The sequence below is a fragment of the Scylla paramamosain genome, chromosome 6, assembly GCF_035594125.1.
Source record: "Scylla paramamosain isolate STU-SP2022 chromosome 6, ASM3559412v1, whole genome shotgun sequence".
Taxonomy (NCBI): domain Eukaryota; kingdom Metazoa; phylum Arthropoda; class Malacostraca; order Decapoda; family Portunidae; genus Scylla; species Scylla paramamosain.
In genome coordinates, this window is record NC_087156.1 from 29,247,293 (window position 1) to 29,264,496 (window position 17,204).

Consider the following 17,204-nt stretch of genomic DNA (forward strand, 5'->3'; position numbering starts at 1 on the left):
TTTTCTGGTAAACTCTTGTTAGTCCCTGCTTGCTTTTATATTTCCTCCTTCCTATTCCTATGACTTAATTCCTTCAAGAGGAAGGTTTCAAGACACTTATCCTCTAAATCTGGATTACTCGTTTGATCTGATGTTAGGTCAGGCACTATACTGGCCCTTTTTTCCCCAGATTTTTTTTGTCGTCCTTTGCCAGTGTTTCTCTTACATGGAGAGAAAAAAATAAATAAAATAAATAAATAAATGAATAAATAAAAAAATAAAAATAAATAAATAAATAAATAAATAAATATATATATATATATATATATATATATATATATATATATATATATATATATATATATATATATATATATATATATATATATATATATATATAATCACATCATACTGCCTACCTTTCCTGATTATAGCCTCTGTTATCTATTGTACATAGATACATGTCAACAACTTCCCATATGGATGTTTGATTGAGGGTTGACTTCATGTGTTAAGTTCTTGATTTTACCTTAAAGAATTCAGAAAATCTTATATGTTTAAGGTTGCAGCAAAGATAATACAACCCAGGAATGTCACGTCCAGTATGACGTGTTACAATGTTTAACTTTTGATAGAACTGATTGAATTTTGTTGCTTTTTTAATAAGGGATTTTGACCACACTGTGCTGAATGGCATTTTTTTATCCTTTAATTCAGTTTCAGCACTGAAAAAAGTAAATATATATGCAAACAAACTAAGCAGTGCCTGTGAAAGGAGAATGGGCTTTGAATAACTAAAAACATTAATTCAAGACAATACTAAGAGTCCAGTATGACAAGAGGTATATAACAACAACAATGATGCTGCCAATATTTGGTTATGAAGTTGCATTATAAGACAAGACAATACAGGAGAGAATGAGAACAGGCTCTCTTGGTGACATACTATTTCATACCATTTGTCTTTATATTAGCATTAGTGCATCTATAATGCCATGAAACCCCTAGAGTGAGGACATGATTATTGCACACGCATACACACAATCCTTACTGTAGTATCATAGCAGACTGGACTGCAGTTAGTAATACTATCTGCTAGTTCCCAAGATATAACTCTAGTTGTAGTCACTTATTGTTTAAATAACTCAACTGGAAAATTCTCAAAAGCCTTTTTCTTCATGCAATGAAATTATTTTACAGAAATACACTGGACACAATTTTAATTTTCGAGAACATTCAGGTTACCTAAAATATTTATGGAAAAAGAAAACCTGTTATGTATTGTAATTGTCACTTTGTACACATTTTTAATTTTGTGAATATGTTTAAAGGTGCTGGTCATTTTAAATAAAATAATACCTCTTTAATTGGCACAATAAACAATGAAAAATATATCAAAATAGTTTCCTAATTCCTTATATTTATTGTGTGTTTATAAGATACAGGACCTGAACTACACTTTGGTCTCATCTTCATTATCTATTTTCATCCACCTTTATCTACACTTGCTTTTATTTGTTATTTAAACCCCATTTTCTCATTATGTATCTGGGTTCCCTTCCTTCTCTTGACATTATCAGGTCTTCTCTTTCTCTTTTTGCTCCATTTCTTCACCGTCCTTCACATGCCCTTTTTTTTTTTTTGTGTGTGTGTGTGTGTGTGTGTGTGTGTGTGTGTGTGTGTGTGTGAGTGTGTGTGTGCACCATTCCAGGTATCTACATGTGGGAAAAGATGGTTATAATATTCAAGCATCTTTCCCTCCTGAACACCGTGTCCTTTAAGATTTTCTTTTTTATACAGTAGTAAATAGTAGATACAGATTTTCTCATTCTTGCAACACATTCAGTAATTTATATCCAAAGCTGTAATCATCTCTCATCTCTTCCTTCTATGTATTGACAGATCCATTTTTTTTCATTTATGTGAGAAGACTGAAAGCTTTCCAACAATGGCTTTATCTTGGTTGCCATTCACTGTATTCTTTCCAGTTTCTTACTATTTTTCTAATGATGGGATCTCATGGGGCTTCTCCATGTATGGAGGTCTGCTTCTGCACATGGTAAGATTTGATTAAGTCCTCCTAACCAAGACAAGTCGGAACCTTTTTGTTTCGTTGATTTCTTCCCTCTAACAGATTTTCTTGACTCTCACTCACAGCTGCAATGATTCATCTCTTCCAATCTTTACCTTATTTCCATTGTTACTGTTCTGAATTTGGAACTACTTTGTTTCCTCTCTAGCAGCCTCACTGCCCAAGACTTCATATTTACTCTCATCCTTAATTCTTTCCACATTTTTTATGTAAAAGTAAACCATCTTTGGTCTTTCATCCCTTTCACTGACAAACTAGACTTCACTGATAAACTGGACTTTTCTTCCTACTTCCATATGTATTTCTTTTCTACATATTATTTGAATTGTTCAGAGAGGAGTATCAAGACACTTCAAAAACTAAATTGGTCCTCTTTTGATTTTTCTACTCCTAATTGTTTTTTGGAGAGGTGTATGGTGTGCAGCTTTTTAATTTTTTAAATTTTTATTTATTTACTTATTTATTTATTTATTTTTTTGTCTCCTTGTTACACTTTCTGTGGATGCTGACTTTGTTGTCTTCTATTATGAACCACTAAAACAGTAAAACTTGTATTCATATACAAATAACACAACTAATAGGAATAAAATCAACAAAATGTATTGAAGGAAGTTAACTGATAGACAAGTTTGGAGTTTGGGAGTGCCCTTGCTTACTTAAAGCCACACACCACTGTTGCTACCATCACACTCTTGATTAAACAATGTAATGGTTGCTCACTGGATGAAAACTGATAAGCTCACACTATGTACTTTCCTAGCTACAAAATCTCTATTTCTACATTTTTATACATCCATGTAATTGGCAAGTAGCAGGGATGCATATCCAAACTGGTGCTAGTTCAGATCAGCAATAGGTGGTGGTAATCTGATTGATGCTATGGTCTAGGTAAGTGCCAGGTGGCAGTGACACATTGTTTAACTAGCACCACAGTCCTTCAAATGAGTGGAAGGTGCAAAGAGAGCTTATTACAAGAACAAGTCTGCACCTAAAATCTGAGTTATATGTTTACAAACAAAATTCCCAATTTGTTGAAGTACCCACACGTGATATGGGAGTCACCTTTGGTTTTAAGAAATATGCATTCTCAAGGCTTGAACAAAAAATTTTAGGAAATCATTTATGTCTTTTCATTCTCTGAAGTCACAATTTGTACTCTGATTAATATTGAATTATAAATGAAATAAAGTCATAGCAGCAGCAACAGAAGCAATAATAGTATAATAGTAGATGTTATTGTAGTATGATGGCTCCAAGTTACCAATTTCCTTGATCACTTACAATTGTTTTATTTTGTTGCATCTGTTTCCTTTAACCTTTAAATCAACAAACTGGAAATAAATAAATTGATGGGACAAAGACTCTTATTGCCTTGGGAATATATTTTTCTCATAATTCTGACATGGGATTAACAAATATTGAATCTGTGCCATCTGACTAAACCCAAACTTAAACTTGCTTGCATCAATACCTTGAGGTCACTGATCCATAGCTATTTATATTCAACAATACTTTGAGAAATGAGAATAATAACGAATGAAAGCTGGTGTGCATACAGGTACTCTGTATAAATAAAAATAAATAAATAATAATAAAAAGGGGATGACAAACTGATAATTTTAATCTTTAAAGGATCAAATTCTGAGTTGTGTCTTTGCATATATTGTATGATCTGTGATTCTTGTTTCTAACAATTCCTTCCAATGGGATGGCTTTAAAAGTCTCCTGTTTTGCATGCTCTAATCTTCTAGTTATCCCCTCTTCTCTTTTTATTACATACCATAGCACTCTTGTCATCCCATTTCACTGGGAGTTGTCTTGCATCCGCCATGTATACCATGCTCTCTCACTCATCTCACTTTCTGCAGTCCTTTTTTACTCAACATTATAAATCTGTTAAACGCATTCATTACTTTCATTTCCATTATTCTCACTCCATGGGCACTTTATTACAGCAAACTTTCATTTACATGTGTGACTGTTGGTATAATCACTTAATCAAATCCCTTTTTAATTTTCTCCTTAGTGTCCTTTCTTTCATCATATGACCCAATGAACCAACCATCTTTTCCTGCACTCTCTTTTCTTACTTTACCTCCTATGCTAGGACATGGTTGAACCAAGAAACCTAAATTTTCAAGGTTCATGAATTCAGCATAGGTTCCTTATCTTTCATTGCCATTTTTTTTCCAACTACCATCCTGAATGAAAGAATCTGATCCACACATCATCCAGACTTTCCAGCTTAAGTCTCCATTCATATGGGGCAACTAAGCAGTGCTTCATAGCAACACTACCACTTGTGAATACCATAGGTGGACATTATAGTGATAAACAATATCGGGTTATCAATCATCCGATAATTATTTTTTCCCACATTATTGATTCAATGGTATCACTGATACTTTTGGTTTCAAACTAGTGATGATCAACAGTTTTATTTTTTGGAACATGATTATGTTGAAATTTTAATTAAATGCAGTTATTCTACTTTTCATTAGTGAAGAGGCAGGATTAATATTGAATTTGAATTTTTTCTAAGATTTTTCTAAGTTTTCTATGATAAAAAATAAAGATTTGGATTTATCAATTTTCTAAATTTAAAATATTAATATCATTATCACTACTACTGGAATTTTGGATTTGTTGATTTATTGGTTATTGGTTATCAGGTGATAAATTTATTGGTCATGATAATTTTTTTCATTATTGTCCCCAGCTATGGAAATACTGTGGATAAATGGAGGCTTTCACATGCAGCCACAACCACAAAAAAGTAGTGCTGCAGATATGTGTGAGTACTTTGCCAAAACAAAAAGTAGCACTGCTTGTCACAATATCTGGCATTCATTTGTAGCTTTCACACAGCTGCAGCTGCACCACCATTTCAGCAGTATACACATGGCTTGACTATATAGTAGTGCTAATAATGCCTGAATGAATTTGATAAACCCTTAAACTGAGCTTCCAACATATATCAGCAATGCTGCTGATGTACAACACTTTAAGGAGCGCTGCTAAGTGGCCCTGTCTTAAAATGTTGAAAGTGCCACCAACATGCTTATGTTGTGCTGCTGAAGTGCTACTCACACACCACAAAGCAATGTTGCTATGTCATCCAGTGTGAAAGGGTCCTTATTTAAAAGACATGCTATCACTGTCCTTCTTACAGAATGGGGCAATGAAGGCCTATGTCCAGTCACCTGAAATTCTTCCTTTCCACATCAACCCACATATCTTGTGCAGACATTCAATCACACCTTCATATTTAAATATCTAAGCCATAATCGCATCCATTTCTGCTGCCCTTCCATTCTTGCTTCCTAATTATATTTTCCCTTTACATTTCTCTTCATGCATCCTCCCACCAACATCCATCATTCCCATGCACATCACTTTCACTTTTCTACACTCGCTGAATTCTCAGGACATTCCAAACATCTTTTTTTAGTAGCCACTTTCTCTCAATATCCTTCCATCTACATATTTGATCATTTCTTTTCACTGTTCACATTTTTGCTCCTTTCTCTCTCCTTTGTTTTCTTTCAACAATCTTTTAGCCTTATACTTCTCACACAGACATCTTTCAAAGTTTCTATCTGCTTTCTTTTGCACTCTACTATCACTTGCTTCACCCTTCTTTTTTACATTACCCATATTTCATTCTTGTTTTTCTTGTTTGCTATGCATGTAAATGATATGATATTCAATTACAGAAAATTCCTGCAATATGGATACTATTATTTTTCATGAGGCCAATAAGGTTTTGAATTATGTAAGTGTTCTTTGTAAATATCAGGATTTATGTGATCCTCAAGGCATTTCTAAGTCTGCTCTAAATGCTCCATAAATCCCAGGGCACAGAATTTTTTTTTAATATTATCTCCACAATGTTACAAAATGTGTATTATTAATATTCTAATACATATTATGGTTCTACTATGCTTGATGACTAATTGTCTAGTAAATTTGAGTTGTGATGCAGGAAAATGCTCAAAGTGCCACCCCCATGAAAATCCTGCTTTTGCATGCAAACAGTAACTCATTGTCTTCTACTTTATGGGGTTGCTTGGAGCAATCACCTGCTAAGCCAAAATGGTAAAAAATACTATACAATATACAGTATTATTTTCCTTATTTGACCCAGGAATATAGCAGGAGGCTTCTACTCTACAGTAAAATATTCCAAGCACCATGAGTAAAGTGAGTCACCACAGTTCGCCACTCAGCTTGGTGGCTGGTCCTAACATGGCATGACATTACATGACGTCACGAGAGGTTGGCCAATGGTACCACCGTGTTGCCCTGATGTAGATAGTGCTGAGCCAATGAGCTTGGAGTATTTTCTCGCATACATACTCACTGCTCAGTCTCGCTTCTACCCTCACCACATCACACTAGCCTCATGGATCCCTATTTTGTGCTGTGTTTACAGCCATTAATTATTAGTGCTATAACCATGTCTAGAACCTTATTACACAGGAAAAACTAACACTTTAACTCTTCAAATACATGATGTGCTTTTAACATTAACTATTTTTTCTTTTTTTTTTATTGAATTAAATTTTCTTTGTGTCTACAGGAAGCTGATACTCTAAGGATTAATTTGGTACATGTTTCACAAAAATCATATGGTTGAAATTTGAGATATATGAGTTTTAGGAGTGATTTCTTGGGTTTAAAAAAAAAAAAAAACAGCACTTGGAGTATTCTCCCGTAGAACTACTCATATGTTCTAAATAAAAACTTACAATGAATACAACAATAAAATTGGTTACAATTTAATTACGAAGATACAAAATAGAGATGGTTATTTAATACTCTTAGTTATTACAATTACTACACAAGTTATTTAATACTTGTCCCAACATGCAACACCCATAATAGCTACAAACTACTTTGTGTTTGAAATTATTATCCAAGCCATACATGTGTACTATATATTTCCTTATAAACACTGATGTGAATATGGCATGAATGTGTAAGTAATTTAATAAAAATTTGAGAGATGGTTGAATGAGAACAATGAGTGCCAAGATGAAAACTTAAGAATTAATGAATTGATAAGATGATGATACAGAGGTTTGTCTATGTAGAAGAAATATCCAGACATACTGAGCATGTATGAAAGAATATGTGGTCTTGAGGAACCTTGGACTGGTAAAGAAACTGTGCTTACATTCAAATGTGAGGCTGCTTTCAAATGGTGTATTATATGATAGAGATTTAATTATAGTGCTTGCCACTGTAATTATCAATGAGACTTCACTCTTCATTTGGCCTTGCACATACTATACTTATTTTAAGGTAATAAAAAAAGTGACCCTAACTTATCTCACAAATAGTCTCTGTTGTTCTGAGATACCATGGCCACAAGTAATTGAAATTCACTTAAGGTACACCATACAGTCATGTGCTTTCAGTTCACCAAGACTGCTCTTGCTAAAATTATGCATAGTAACATACCAGAATGGGTAGGCAAGCAACATTGCTGGCCAAGAAACAAGGAAAATTATGCTGAAGTTTGATATTCAAGCATCATACTGAACCATGTACTAACTGATGTGGTGGCAACAATAACCACCATGAGAGGCACTGTGAAGCTTTTAATGGTTGCAAAAATATTACTGCAACATAATACTGTACATCTTAGCAATCCTCAATGGAAAAGCATGGGTTCATGGTAATGGAGGTTGTGATTTGCATGAGTGCTTGTGGAGGTGTCCTTCACTAGCTATAAGATGACAAGATATAACTTAACCCCTGAAGGACTGGAGGTGGCTAAAGCCACCCTACCACGTAAGGACCAGAGGCGGTTATAACTGCTTTGCAATTTTCATGTTAATTTTAGCTACTTTTTTGTCAATTTTTGCATTTCAGTCATTGGTAATACTGCCTGCAAGCTAGTTAGGTTAATCTCTCAATCTCTGTCCCACTCTCATCACGTCCAGACACGGTGAGCAATTCTGATGAGTCTGATTCCCAGCTTGCTCCCTCCTGCCCTCACACCTCAATGCCATGCATATTACCTGCTTGCAATTGTCCACTTGCTACACATCTTTGTGAGAATGCAACAGGGCAGGAATTCAATAAAGCTGTTTAGCATGCATGAAGAGAGCTCAGGCCACTTGTTTTCATTAGGCACTGACCATATACAATTAGGCAAAATGGACACATGGCAGGCAAGTGATTTGTTCCCTCCAAAAGTCTATCCTCTTCAACTCACTGTCTCTCCATAGCCACTGCATGTAGAGACATCTGGATAGCATCATTAGAAAGAGGAAGACAATGTTGAGTAAAAGGTCTATTTCATTCACTCTTCCACTGCAGGTTAAATTTAAGGTGTATGTGAATACAGGCTATTTTCAACATTTAATGCTGAAGGGCTGGTCTAAGTGGGACAAAAATTACCACCACCACCAGTCATTTAGGTGTTAAGAAACTAGGTTGCTTTCAAAACAAATTAAAATAAGGTAAAGTTTTCCTCAATGATCAGGGGCATCCAAGATTTATGACATGACATAATTATTTTATGAATTTATTGTGTAATACTATTTTCTGAAACTACCTTTAATTTTCATATTTTAATGGGAGCTTTTCTGTCCCTTAAATCAAAGGGCAACATAATATGTGAACAACAGTAAGACAAAATTTAACCACAACCAATTGCTACAGCTATCTGAGTTAACCAAAATAATTTCATCTACTTCGACTTTCCTTGCTCTTCTTCCATTTTGATAAAACAGCTTGTATCCTTGTCAGTCCTGTGAGAAAATAAATGTTTTTTTTATGTAAGAGGGCCAATGATAACAAAAAAAAAAAAAAAAAAAAAAAAAAAAAAAAAAAAAAGGCACACTTAAATGCCAGTTCCCAGACCAATGATCAAATAGCAGAGGATAAGTGTCTTGAACCCTTCCTCTTGAAAGAGTTCAAGTCATAGGAAGGAGGAAATACAGAAGCAGGCAGGGAGTTCCACAGAAAGTGATGAATGATTGAGAATACTGGCTAACTCTTGCATTGGAGAGGTGGACAGAATAGGAGAGAGAGAGAAAGGACTTGTGCAGTGAAGCTGTGGGTAGAGGGAAGGCATGCAGTTAGCAAGATCAGAAGAACAGTTAACATGAAAATAGCAGTAGAAGATAGCAAGAGATGCAACACTGCAGCAATGAGAGAGACTGAAGACAGTCAGTTAGAGGACAGAAGTTGATAGATAAGACAAAAGGCTTTTGATTCCACCCACTATCTAAAAGAGCAGTATGAGTGCAACCCCCATGACACATGTGAAGCATACTCCATACATGGAGTTAGCAGAGATGACTCAGAACTCATAATTTCATAGAAGCTGTTTTAGCTAGGGATGAGGTGTGAAGTTTCCAGTAGAGATTATAAATAAAGGACACACTGAGGATGTTCAATGTTGAAGAGGGGGACAGTTGAGGATCACTGAAGAAGAAGGCATAGTAATCTGGAAAGTTGTGACAAGTTGATAGATGGAAGCATTGAGTTCTTAAGGCATTGAACAATACTAAGTTTTCTCTGCCCAATCAGAAATTTTTGAGAGACCAAAAGTCAAGCATTCTGTGGCTTTCCTGAGTGAGCTGTTAACTTCCTGAAAGGTTGGATGTCAACGAAAAGATGTGGAAAAGTGCAGGGTGGTAACATCAGCGTAGGAGTGGATAAGATAAGAAGTTTGGTTTAGATCAATGATGAATAATAGGAAGAGTGGGTAACAGGACAGAACTCTGAGGAACACAACTGTTAATAGACTTTGAAGAACAGTGACTGTCTACCACAGCAGCAATAAAACAGTCAGAAAAGAAAGCAGAGATGAAGTTACACAAAAAGGACAGAAGCCATAGAAGTCAAAGCCTTGTGCTAGACTCTATCAAAAGCTTTTGATAAGTCTAAGGCAACAGCAAAAGTTTCAACAAAATCCCTAAAAGACAATGAGAAAGACTTGGTAAGGAAAGCCAGATCACCAGTAGAACAGCCTCAACAGAACCAATATTGGTGATCAGATAGAAGGTTGTGAAGTGATAGATGCTTAAGAATCTTTCTACTGAGGATACATTAAGATACTTTAGAGAGGCAGAAAATTAAAGAAATAGGATGGTAGTTTGAGCGATTAGAATAGTCATCCTTTTTAGGAACATGCTGAATGTATGCAAACTTCCAGCAAGAAGGAAAGGTAGATGTTAATATACAGAGTTGGAAGAATTTGACTACGCAAGGTGGAAGCACGGAGTCACAGTTTTTGGAGAACAATAGGAGGGAACCCATCAGGTCCATAAGCCTTCCAAGGGTTAAGGCCTGCAAGGGCATGGAATGGAAAACATCACTGTAAAGGATCTTAATGGGTAGCATGAAGTAGTCGGAGGGTGGAGGAAGGAGAAAGAACAAGCCCCGAATCATCCAAGGTAGAGTTTTTAGGAAAGGTTTGAGCAAAGAGTTCAGCTTTAGAAATAGATGAAATGGCAGTGGTGTCACTTGGTTGAAATAAAGGAGGGAAAGATGAAGGAGCAAAGTTTTTGCAGATGTTTTTGGCTAGGTGCCAGAAATCACGAGGAGAGTTAGATCTTGAAAGATTTTGACACTTTCTATTAATGAAAGAGTTTTGGCTAGTTGGAGAACAGACTTAGCAAGATTCTGAGTAGAAATATAAAGCACATGAGATTCAGGTGATGGAAGGCTCAAATACTTTTTGTAGCCCACCTCTGTACCAAGTATAGCACAAGAACAGGATGTGTTCACCAAGGATTAGAAGGTTTAGGTTGAGAGAAATAGTGAGGAATGTATGTCTCCATGCCAGACATTATCACCTCTGTTATGCACTCAGCACACAGAGACAGGACTCAAACATGGAAGTAGTAGTCATTCCAAGGAAAATAAGAATAATACCTCCCCAGGTCCCCCCAATTAGCAAACCCAAACTACCAAAGGCACCTCTGCTTTAGGGGATCCTGAAGAAGAATTGGAGTGATAGACAAGATACAAATATGAGGTTGTGATCAGAGGAGCCTAACGGCAAAGATGGGGTGACAGTACAAGTAGAAGGATCAGAGGTTAGGAAAAGGTTAAGAATGTTGGGTGTATCTCCAGGACAGTCAGGAATACAAGTAAGGTGTTGCACCAGTTGCTCTAGGTTATGGAGGACAGCAAAGGATAGCAAAGGCTAGTTCTTGTTCACCAAGATGGTCAGTGAAGGAAGAGGAAAGCCAAAGCTGGTGGTGAATACTGAAGTCTCCAAGAATGGAGATCTCTGCAAAAGGGAAGAGTCAGGATGTGCTCCACTTTAAAAGTTAAGTAGTCAAAGAATTTCTTATAGTCAGAGGAGTTAGGTGAGAGGAATACAGCATAGCTAAATTTAGTTTGAGAGTGACTCTGTAGTCATAGCCAGATGATGGAAAATTTGAAAGATTCAAGAGCATGGACACGAGAGCAAGTTAAGCTGTTGTGCACACAGACACAACATCCAGCTTTGGATTAAAAATGGATAGAAAAAGTAGGAGGGAACAGAAACAGAGATACTGTCTATTACCTCAAACACCTGTGCTTCGGTAAGGAAGAGACGATGAGGTCTAGTAGAGGAGAGGTGGTGTCCTACAAATTGAAAATTAGATCTAAGGCTGCAAATATTGCAGAAGTTAATGAAGAAAAGGTTGATGGGGTGTCAAGACACTTAGGGTCAATACCAGAAGAGCAGTCTGAACTGGGGGCATTTGTGATCCCCTTCCCAAACACCCCAGACAGGGACTGCGAGGCTGGTGTAAGAGTCGCCATATTTAATTTAGAATTTTAAGTGAAGGATGTGCACGTAATTAGGTGCATGTAGTTTTGTGTGAAGGAAGAGAGTTGTCTTTAAAGGGCAGGCTGTGACTTCCTCCTTGTGTTGTGAGACACAAAGGGAAAACACTCAGTGAGGTCTCACAGGTTGGTTATTGAAAAGTTCACAGCACCCCCTGATCCCTCTTTCCTTCCTCAAGATATCTTTTAATCACTCCTGATTGTACTAATTCTAACAGTTCTACTATGGATATGGGAACCATATCTGTGCAGCAGTGTAGTAGTATCCACATGAGGTCTGATCAATGCCTAACAGAACTTCAATATTCCTAAACATGAATTCTAAAGCATGATTACCTACATATCTGGCAAATAAATGTCTTTTCTAAGCTAATTATAATTTATAAATCTTTTTTCATACTCTCTGATCTTTTCTAAGCCCCATACCTTATTGCGTACTATTTCAAATTGTTGTTGTGAAAAATTAAAACTAATTTATAAAGTAATAAAAAGTATAAGCACCTTAAATAAAGCAGATGTCTTGTTCATCATTATTCACATTCTATTTCAGCATTTGTGCTGTATTTGAAAAACTGTGTGTTGTATACATACTTCATATCCTATTTACTATTGTAAAATTACTGCTAGTCAGGTACTGTCTATTAGTAGATTCTGTATGTGTATCAGCTTGGCCATTATGGTTGATAATGACTGAAAGAGATGGCTTTAGTATAAAGAATGTATTACCACTATTGGCTTCAAGTAACATAACCACTTCAATATGAACATGAGACATAACAGACCATTATTCCTGACAATAAAAAGTAAAATATAATGAATGCATACCTGTCTGTAAATTCCCAGTAAAAATAATATAGTGCTGGCAATTTTAAAACCACTTTAGTGCAAAGCCTTTAAGCAACCCCAAAAAGGGAACAAGTCCAAAACAATGATTGGTGCTGGTTTTAATATATGAGTTAGAAATAGTTTCATTTGTTGAGCAATGAGTTCATAACAGATACAGTACAAGTCACAAAATCCTGGACTATATATTTACAAAACTAAGACTACCAGACATCTAGAAGATCTGTTCATGACTTAGTTTTGTACAGTTTATGTGTATAAAAATAATCATAATCATCCATCTGGTCAAATTCTATCCAAACTTTCTCTACTTCTACTATTCTACTGACTTCTTATTCTATATTATATCAGTCATGCACCAAAACAGTATAAATATTTTCAAAACATACCTTCTTCCAATACATTTTCTTTGACAGAGAAGACAATCCTATACCATCCTGGGTGAGCACAGTATAACTTCTTGCCTGGCAGCAAACACACACCACCCTTTAGGAACATCATGAAAAGGGCTGCAAATGCCCATTGTATCAATGGAGGTGAAGATGATAAGTATATATCACTATAAAACATGACTGAATTACACACCTTTGAACAGACTTCTCAGTTACAATAAAGGACTTAATGAAGCATTCTTCATTCTTAGGTTTTGAAAACTAATTCGACAGAGAGAGAGAGAGAGAGAGAGAGAGAGAGAGAGAGAGAGAGAGAGAGAGAGAGAGAGAGAGAGAGAGAGAGAGAGAGAGAGAGAGAGAGAGAGAGAGAGAGAGAGAGAGAGAGAGAGAGAGAGAGAGAGAGAGAGAGAGAGAGAGAGAGAGAGAGAGAGAGTTACAACAATTCTTCACTTACCCATTTCATTTTCTTCATTACACTCATCTAGGAATGCTTGCATGTTCACCCAAAGAAAGATTCCTGCCACAGTTTTATGAACCTTCACTCCACTTGCCTCTAGATATTCACAGGCCTTCTTGTATGCAGCAGCTAACTTGTTTTTATTGGTGGGCACATAAAAGTCATCACACCATTCTGTTGACAAAATACATTCCTCTAAAATCATCTGCTATTTTAAAATTCTTGAAAATCCTGAAGTTTCTGGTGCTTTCACCACTCTTCCAGATTTTTGTAAACAAATGTAAACAAAACACTGATCAAGGTTATAAATTATAAATATCTTGGCCACTACTTATTATCTGTCCTACCCTCTCTCACTCATATTATTAAAGCTTCAGGTGCCCTGAATGTGGCTTCATCCTGTCTTTAGTGCAGACTGTCAAGATTCACAGAATTAGGATCACTTACTACAAAATACAATGAATCGGACCCATTCCCTCTTTTGCATTCTTCACTTAAGGATGCTTTCTATTGCCATTGATAACTCTACTTTTGTCAAAACAACTGAAGACCTGCTGATGCCAGTGATGAACAAGTTTCCCAAATTGCTGCTGTGTTGATTTTCAATTGACTTGTCTCTATTACTCATGGATTGTGTTATATGTATTAAACTACTGTATAGTTATTTCAATATCCTCTCTATGTTAACAGCGAAAAATATACACTGGATGAGGAAATGAGAATAAGGAAATTCACAAGATTCACATTCTTATTAAATATAATAATAATAATAATAATAATAATAATAATAATAATAATAATAACAATAACAATAATAATAATAATAATAATAATAATAATAATAATAATAATAATAATAGTAATAATAACAATAATAATTTGAGCGGCAGTTGCAATATAATAATAATCTTACCCACATCACTGAGGAGAGAAGCAGCTGCATGCTGAGTGAGTGGAGGACTAGAGTGGTAATGTGACAGTGTTCTCAGACATGACAATACCCACGGGTTTGTGCTGTGTATCACTCCTATCCGAAACCCAGGAATTGAAAAATCCTGAAAATGCATTAAAAAAATTCTGTAACATATCAACAGTGCTACATCATCATCATCATCATCATCACCATAATAATAATAATAATAATAATAATAATAATAATAATAATAATAATAATAATAATAATAATAATAATAAACAAATAAAGCTGATGTCTTACAATTGTGCTCTAAACTTATGCAACCTTCTAGTAATGCAACAAAGCCACAGAATGCTTACCTTTCAATAATTTTACAATTTTTTTAATGAGGCATAGCAAACCATTTGTTGCTCATCTCTCACATCTGTCTGCTTGACACCTTTCACACAACTCATCATCTTCAGTGACACTTATCATTTCATAACCTTTCCGCTGAACATGCCTGGGCTCTCATTTTCTTAAAAAAAAATTCAACTGGAAATTCAATGAATCATCTCTTTCTAAAACAGCTTGCATGAAGTTGGACTTTAAAGCCATCTTTGCTGATTCTTTTCTTCCTTCCAGCTGCAAACTCCATACAGATCCCTTAAATGTGAAGAGGATCAACTCAAACAAATTTATTAAATAGGATAGAATCAGAAATCTTTTGCCCCCATCAACTCCTTTAATGCACTGTCTTTAATTTCTCATTTACCACTGCAATGATGCATCTCTTACTATAGTGTAGTGTTATTTCCATGATCACAGCTCTTCTTAACTCATTAATTGCATGTTTCCACACTCTCCCATCAGTCTCAGTGGATTAGAATTTCAACTCAATTTCAACATTATTCTGTCCACTTTCATAGCCTTCGACTTTAAAGTTTAGTGCCAAAATGGCTCACAGGGTTGAAGTTGGACCATCCTAATGTAATTTATCAATACAGCAAGCTGAGATCACCTTTGAGACAACTCCCCACATTTTTTTTTTTGAGTTTATAAAATTAATAAAATATGTAGAAAAAGTTTCATGTTCTTTGCCCAACATGTGACAAAGATTTACTAAAGGATAGTACAAATAACATTATAGCTAATTTTCTGACAATGTTGGTGAATCATGATATGCATAATTAGTACACTTTAATTTTTTGTAAAAATTCAGCATAAAATTTCATGATGTTGACCATCATCATCAATCAGTTTTCCTAAACATAAACAAACCTTTACCTTGTGCCGCCTGCATGTGTCTGGCTGTCAGCCATAAGCTTCTCCTATATATCATGTTTCTTTTTGATTAGATGCACTGACATTCTTGAATTTTTCTCAGTATATGGACTATACAAGACTGATATACAGCAAGCTGAAAAGTGGATGTGTCCACACATTGGTGCTTAAGAATATGTGAAAAAGCAAAGGTGTTATTTTATTCACAAGAAGAAAGGTAGTATTAAGTTAACAGGCATTAGGGAATACTTTATAACCAATTCATGCTACTTAAGTGTGTAACAACTTAATAGCTGGCCATCTACTTTTCTGTAACATGTAAAGAGGCTGGCTTAAGAAAAAGAAAATAAATGAACACATGGCGTACATTTTGCCATATATGATGGCATCTGAATCATCCTCAAAAAAAGATACAAAGTGGGTCATCCTATGCATCAGATACAAAAACAATTATCTTAAAATTTTACACAAAATACCAATGTAATGCAAATTTGAATTGTTTAGATTTTATATTACAACACTTGGGGAAGTTTGACAGAGTAAAATAGGAATCCAGTTTGAAAAAATGTGCTGAAACATATTTCCGTTGAAAAGTGTGTGAACAAAATCTAATGTAGTACAATTACAACCCTCTGCTGGCATTGTATATGAATGAGCAAAGCAAGAGGCTGTGCAAATATTCCCCTGTTTTCCCAAAGCTGAAGAAGGAACTATATAAAGGTCTTCAAGGCATGAAACCCCAAGCTAAGCAGCAAAGGAAAGCAAACTGGTGAGAAGATGAATCTCTCCAGTTTGCTGTATATCAGTCTTGTATAGGGAAGAAGTCCATATACTGAGAAAAATTCAAGAATGTCAGTGCATCTAATCAAAAAGAAACATGATATAAAGGAGAAGCTTATGGCTGACAGCCAGACACATGCAGGTGGCACAAGGCAAAGGTTTGTTTATGTTTAGGAAAACTGATTGTACTGCACAATGTCTATCCATAATTTTACACCATTTTTGTCCATCCATTCTTTTACATGAAAATGTACAAAAGCATCTGGTGCAAATTTTATTTTAGGTTTAGTTTTGCACTTGAAGATGATGGTACATCATTACTGGTAATACATTCAAGATATTTTATTCAATGTACTGGTATATCACTGTCTCAGCTGTCAGGTGCTCACTGACCTAAACTTCATCACAGATGGTATGGTAGTTCAGGTGCTGTCTTATACCACAATATCAGCTAAAATCATTAAAGTCAGACTGAAATTTGGGGGTTGTCTTATCTGAATGTTGCCTTATCCACCAAAATATACTGTAATTGTTATTCTTAAAAGAGTAAGACACAAAAAAGATTCTGGTTGAGTTAAGTCAGTTTACTTCTGGAGATGTCTTGACAGTCATTCATTGCCTTTGGTTTCTGTTATAAACTCATTCTTTGTTGTGTTATGGTTTAAAAATGCTTATGAA

At 35.3% G+C, this 17,204-nt stretch overlaps 1 protein-coding gene across 17 annotated transcripts in view; it reads right to left on the bottom strand.

Moving 5' to 3' along the window:
• The window catches only part of LOC135101585 (probable inactive 1-aminocyclopropane-1-carboxylate synthase-like protein 2), a 100,269-nt gene that overhangs the window by 17,431 nt on the left and 65,634 nt on the right, over positions 1-17,204 (bottom strand). For 6 of the 17 annotated variants that reach the window (XM_064005736.1, XM_064005744.1, XM_064005745.1 and 3 more), the window contains 3 exons: positions 14,481-14,622; positions 13,565-13,741; positions 13,108-13,227 (listed from right to left, as the gene is read on the bottom strand). In XM_064005736.1, coding sequence (XP_063861806.1) covers positions 13,108-13,227; positions 13,565-13,741; positions 14,481-14,622 — 439 coding nt within the window. Of the gene's footprint in view, positions 1-6,838; positions 8,836-11,609; positions 11,672-13,107; positions 13,228-13,564; positions 13,742-14,480; positions 14,623-17,204 lie in introns of those variants that run through there. The other 11 variants (XM_064005740.1, XM_064005735.1, XM_064005739.1 and 8 more) reach the window with 8 other exon arrangements.